This window comes from Gigantopelta aegis, unplaced genomic scaffold (assembly GCF_016097555.1).
Source record: "Gigantopelta aegis isolate Gae_Host unplaced genomic scaffold, Gae_host_genome ctg2120_pilon_pilon:::debris, whole genome shotgun sequence".
Lineage (NCBI taxonomy): Eukaryota > Metazoa > Mollusca > Gastropoda > Neomphalida > Peltospiridae > Gigantopelta > Gigantopelta aegis.
Genome location: NW_024532851.1, coordinates 96109 through 102974, shown reverse-complemented (window position 1 = coordinate 102974; position 6866 = coordinate 96109). Strand labels below are relative to the sequence as shown.

The 6866-nt window shown below is 32.4% G+C and overlaps 1 protein-coding gene across 1 annotated transcript; it reads right to left on the bottom strand.

Annotated features, from left to right (window-relative positions):
* Window positions 1–779: 779 nt before the first annotated feature.
* Window positions 780–3798, bottom strand: LOC121391336 (elongation of very long chain fatty acids protein 3-like; the record flags this gene model as incomplete). Its single annotated transcript, XM_041522997.1, has 3 exons — window positions 780–800; window positions 1379–1492; window positions 3640–3798. Coding segments are annotated over 3 exons (294 nt in total), but the record flags the coding sequence as incomplete, so codon positions are not given.
* Between the last annotated feature and the right edge of the window lie 3068 nt (window positions 3799–6866).

Below are 6866 nucleotides of genomic sequence, written 5' to 3'. Positions count from 1 at the left end.
TTTGAAGATCATAAGCAAGGCTTTGACTCTATTCATTTTTGGGCAGAATGCACAATATGGAGTGTTATTGGCATTTTGAATTTGTGAGAAATCAAATACATCATGTTTGAACTGAATATCACTGAATATAGGAATATATGTTCATTCACCTTTTCATATTATGTTACTCGATCCTCCACTCCAATCTCTGTAGAACCTCTACCTATCACCATTTCTATTTCAATAGAGTTGTACAACTTTAGAACAATTACCATACATTGGCATTTCTCTATTGTTTTGTACTATTAAATATCAAATTTCCAGTCACTGTGAGAATATTGCGTCAATTTTGAGTCAGACAATATTTGTTATTTTGCCCCTATCATTTCATTTGTCCTTGTTCGTCCTGTCCTTCAATGCAGTCATAATTATATCATTATACTACTAGGTTACATCATTATTGATATTAGACCTTTAACTACATATACACTTTATTTTAGTCTCGCAATATGTTATAAAGAATAAAAATAATAATAATAATAAGAGTAGTCTCGTGTAGGGGGAAGGTGATTACGCGGTTTGACCTTTTTTTGAGTTGAAATCTACTTCCTTCGGAAATAACATAACACTTTCATTTATCGAACATCTAACTTCTTTAATGGAAGGACATCTAAAAACATAGACATTGCAGTAGAAGTAAATGTAAATCTGTAAGGTTTTACTTCTTATTTGTTATAATAAAGTTCTTGGTATCTTGAATACAATTCATACCAAACCAGGATCATGTCACAACTGTCAGTTTACAACGCCTTCATCATACTCTAAAATTTATAATAAGCCTTCTTTTACAAGAAAAACAGTGGTATATCTAGGCTCATGTAACTATCACTAACATGGAAAAAGTGTAAAATATTATATAGAAAATGAAGTTAGATCAGAAGCTCAATTTCTGTTCATAATTTCACATCCAAAAGTGCATTGGGAACCAAATTATTTTTGATAGCATACATCATAAAAAAAAAACTTAATACATAAATTATGTAGATTACTCCTTTTTGTTCTTTGGCCTAATGTACCTCCTGTAAAAGAAATACATGAACAAAAGAGCATATGAACCATAGATAGCGAGTGCAAGATAAAAAACTTTAACATTTACATCACATTCCTCTTGGTTAATAAAATATGCCTTGTATGCCACAAAGTTCATTATCAAAGCCACAAACATTGTGTTTAACTGAAGAATAGTAATTGACTTTGATACTTGAGTAGGGACTTTGACTCCAACAGCTTTAAGTGCATAATAACTGTACATAAAAGAATGCACACTATAATTCATGGCACTAAACCACTGGTTGATAGGGTTAGCTCCACTCAGACTATATGCATAGCAAGAGCTCACCAAAGCTGTCATGTGATGATACCAGTGAAGAAATTGAAGAGGACTTTTACGTAGAACAATGAAAGCTGTATCTCCTAGTTCGATGATTTTGAGAACATAAAAAGTAAGGACCATATGTTGATATGTGGATCATATTTTGTTGTTGTTATACAGATAGAATGCTTGAAACCATTCTCGTATAGATGGTGAACAAGGTTAGGTACTAAGGATCGTGCACCAAATATAGAAAATATAGCCAGACCAACTTCCATATGAACAGAGTACGATGAAGATCATAAGCAGGCTTTGACTCCATCCATTTTTGACCACTATACACTAAGAAGATGTAAAGGAGAGAAATTGGAATTGTGAGAGTCCAGTTGTTATAAACCCAGTCCTGGCCTTCAACACATCATGTTTTGACTGATATCGCTGATTATAGGAACATATTCCAGCAGAGACATTTTAGATAAATGACCTTGACCTCACTCCACCACATGAGTTACGTAACCTTACGTAAGCCGAAATTAGTGGGTAGAATATGACGCACGTGATGTTTATTTCAGCCTAATTGCCCAGTTTAGAAGCTAGCGTTAAGATGTTCATTTATTAGTGCTTGGGTAATGCTAAATAATTATTAATAATTAAAATAAAGACAGCATGATTGAATGATTGGTGAATAATTTAACTGAATACAAATTAATATTAACAAAATTGATATTTGCTATTCCTTTTTATCTTTTATTTTGATATATCTCTTGTAAAAAGATCATAAACAGAATAGCATAAGAACTGTAGATAACTACTCCAATGACAAAATATATTGATATCAAAGTCACAATCTTCATTATTCAAATAGCTCCTATATACAGTTATATTCACTAGCAAGCCCACAAACATCTGTGATAATTGTAGGATAGTGACAATTTTTGCCATTTGGTAAGGAACTTTAACTCCAGCAGCTCTTAGAGCATAATAAGTATACATAATAGTATGTACACTATATAGTTCATACTGGCAAACCAATGACCAATGGCAAATGCTTTGGTGTATTTAATCCCATTGATGAATAAATTACCACAGTCCATATGATGATAGACCAGTGAAGAAACTGAAGAGGAGTTTTACGTAGAACGATGAGACTGTGTCACCTAGTTCAATGGATTTTGAGAGAACAAACAGTAACATCCAAGACTGATGTGTGGATTGGTTATTATATCTGTCTTACAAACTGCTTGTTTGAATCCTCGGTCATAGACAAAATGAACTAAGTATGGTACAAATTGCATTGCACCAAACATCGAAAATAGAGCTAAGCCCAAGGTTCCACAAAAAAGAGCACGACGAAGATTATATGAAGGCCTTGACTCCATCCATTTACGTCCAGCACACACTAACAAGACGTACGCGATGGATATCGGAATTGAGAGAGCCCAGTTATCAGTTATCCAGTTTTTGGGAATTGTTTGTGTCAAATTTAGCTTGAATATCTCGAACTAAACGGATATATTCCAGTGGAGTAAATACACGCTTTAGTCGAGGAGCGACCATGTTAAACGAGGCTAAGAGGGCTGTTTTTATAATATAATAATAATAATAATACTAATGGGTGCACAGAAAATGTGTCCGGCCACGCGGTAGCAGGTTACCATGCGAAATTATAAAAAAATTATTATATTTAAAGTACCGCACGAATAGCAAAATTGGTTCAAATAAGAAGTGGTGGTAATAAAAAAATAATAATAAAAAACTTACTGAAAACTCTATTTTCTTGACTTTTTTTGTCTAATATAACGATTATAAAAATAGTGTCCAATAAAAATAGAATAAGACAAATACATTAAAAGACCATACCAAAAGATGTGCAGCATCATAATCACTGTTATCAAAGTGATTGGGTATGCATACAAAGGTAAGGTCTATACTAATACCAATGAACTCTGTAGCAGTTGTAAGACGTTAACAAGAAATGCAGTCATTGCATGGAGATAAACACCAGCAGATGTAAGTGTATAATAAAAAAATACATGATAGAATGAACAAAATAGTTCACACAAAGCAAACCAATGTCCCAGACCAGTAATACCCTTACCAAGACAATACCAGAGAACATGAGTACTGTCACATGATGATACCAATGTAGAAACTTAATCGGACTTTTTACGTAAAACTATAAAAAAGTGTCACCAAATTCTAAGATTGTAGACAGCACAAAACCTAAGCCCCAAATGCAAATATGAGGATTCCAAACAACCTCTGATTACAAGTCGTGTATGGGATACCATATTTGAAGACAGCCTAACAAGAGAAGCAGCACAGGATATAGTCCCTATTGTAGAAAACACAGCCAATCCCACATTCCCATAGAAAAGCAGTGGTCGTTTGAGATTATAAGGTTCTCGATTAGCCATCCATTTTTGACCAAGATAGATTAATACTAAGTAAATGCAAATAGCACCAAAACAGGAATGTGCAAAGTATCATTAGCCATTTTATTGCTCTATCTCAGAGTTTGAATTTAGATTGCAAAGGTCCCAAAAAAGGTAGGGATGCAGTGGACTGACTGAATCATCTGCCATACTTGAAAAATAATTTGTAGGATATACCAAGAGCCGTTTTAAACTTTCGAACAGTTGCATAATTAATATATATTTATATTGACACTTTGACAACACTTTAGTGTGAATCTCACGATTTGAGGTCAAGGGTGGGGCTCGTAACCTTTGTAGGGTCCACTGTTGCTAAGCACAATAAAAACTCTAGCAAGCAAAATGGCCACCACTGACTTATAAGAACCTGGATTTGAAGTAAAATCCTCTGCTAATACAAAAGGCGTCAAAGCTAGTCTGCCATCTTTGCCAGAAAACTGCTAGGATACAATGTCCTGATTGTCGAGTGACATATTATTGGTGAGTACCTGACTAACATATTTAACAGTAACAGTGTTGGTGTCTTTGATACTAACAGTACTCAAGAGGATCAGACAGAGATTTGAAAGGTATGATACATTCTCAAGTTTGTAATCTTTTGGGCGCTCTCAAGCCTCTGTTCCTCATGCAACTTCTGAGGACAGAGCGAAGACATCAACGCAAGCGTCAACAACAATCAGGGTAATATAAAAATAAGAAAAAACTATTGCTAATGGACCCAACACTATATATGTGAATGTAACCAAGTGCTAAATCTATGATATACAACATAATGGATAATACACCTTAGTATGTCTTCCTATTACCAAATTATGGCAATAAACTGTTGATAATGGGACAATCTCATACGAGCACATGATATGAATGTGGTAAATTTGTGTTAAAAGTGACCTAATTGTTACAAAACAAGTACATGTATGTCTATTGTTGAATAGATTAAATGGAATAAATAGATGCATAACAAGCGCTATATTAAAGATGTTCATTTATATTCTCATGGATCCGTTACCACTATAGCACTGACTGAAAGTCGTAAGCACTTGCAACAATGCTGACTACTCTCTAGCCTTCCCTCCGTCTTTATTGGCTCTCAAATTGCTCACAGAGGACACCTGGTTATGCCTCAATTACAGCTTACTCCAGGCCTTATTATTACTGGCACATCATCAATGGGTGAGGAAAGAACAGAGCGTAGTTATTATTACATTGTACTAGGCTCGCTATATCATTATTGTAACTTATCAATATCATATACAACACCACTAGAAGGCTCATAGCACAAAATAGTACTAGAACTGACAAACAATATAGTATGTTATCAATTAATGTAATACTATGTACATTATTAACAAGCTGAACCTCCCTTTGTTCCGGATATGCTGAAAGCACTTACAATCATACAGTAGGATAATACAGTAGAAAGCCTTACTGTTAATAATAAAGAGAAGATGATTAGTTTGCTATACTTGTTTATATGGCACCAAAATTTATTAATTATTAGGGCAAGGTCAGTTACAGAATGCCAAGCATATTTAAGTCAAGCTCATGGGCTGTTGTACAGAATCAGACACACCCCCCTTCACTTCATTTCCTCAACTTCATCGTAACTTGGACTGCTTGCGACAGCTCATTCGACTATACTATGCTAAGAAACAGTTTGCAGAAGATGTACCGTCACTTAGATTATATAAAAGAACACCATACCAAATATGTATATATCATCTTTGTATTATATTATTGTCTCTAGATATATCCGTCCACAGTGTTAAGCTCATGGTCCGTCTTCTATCCAAAACTGTAGATTCTATATCATTTGGTAATGTTTTCTTAAAAGGAAAGTAAAACCATCAGTAGCTTTATCTTTCCACGAACAGGTAATTATATATAATAAAATGTTGTATACTTACTTTTATCTACATATATATTGTATCTTATTAATCTAGTATTCCGTAATTTTTTGTTATTGAGCAGAGGATGAATAGGGAGGGATTCATGCATGAATTATATGGACTAGTATTTTGGGCTATCATATGAAATAACTTTGTTTTATGGGGTTCTAAATAATTGTAATGTCCTTTGTTATGGAGTTGGATGTATGAAAACTGAAAAAATGGTAAAATTAATCTATCAAGCAAATTTTTGTTCAGACAACGTAATTGTTTCATAAAAATATCCATGACCTATCTGTTTATTATATCTCTATAATACAATACTATTCATAGCTATTGTATCTGTTATTATTGGTATCTATTATAGTAGTTAAGATATGGTTGGATCATCTTGACAGTATTGCTCATGATATGATTAAAGCTGTACATACTCCTTGTCACCTTCTCTTTACCTGGTATGGGAGGACCTCTAGATGATGTGACTACCAATGGTAACTGAACAATAACACCAACTCCTTGTTATTTTATTATTATTAGATGTGCTGAATCCTGTGTTGAAGCCAAACAACATTCAAAATGTTTGATCATTACAAGATGCCATTCCATATCTTTGCTCACCACCATGACCTACTCAGTTGTATTACTCACTAGCACTACTTTATATTGTTATGAAAGATACAAACAAGTAATACTGAATAACATTAGTACTATTCTAATATATTATATATGTACAATTTTAATATATACATATTAGTGACTATTCTAATATTTAATATATTGTACTATTCTAATATATTAATATATATACTATTCTAATATATTAATATATGTTAATATTCTAATACATTAATATACTTAACTATTCTACTATCGATATAATATATCTGTACTAATATATTAATAGTACTTTCTATATATTATATATGTAACTATTCTGATAGATTATATATGTATTAATATGTAAAAGTACTATTCTAATATATTAATATATGTACTATTCTATATATATTAATATATGTACTAATATATAATAGTACTATTCTAATATTATTAATATATTACTATTCTGATATATTAATATATGTACTAATATTTAATAGTACTATTTAATATAATTAATATAATGTACTATTCTAAATATTTACTTACATGTACTAATATATCAATAGTACTATTCTAACATATTAATAG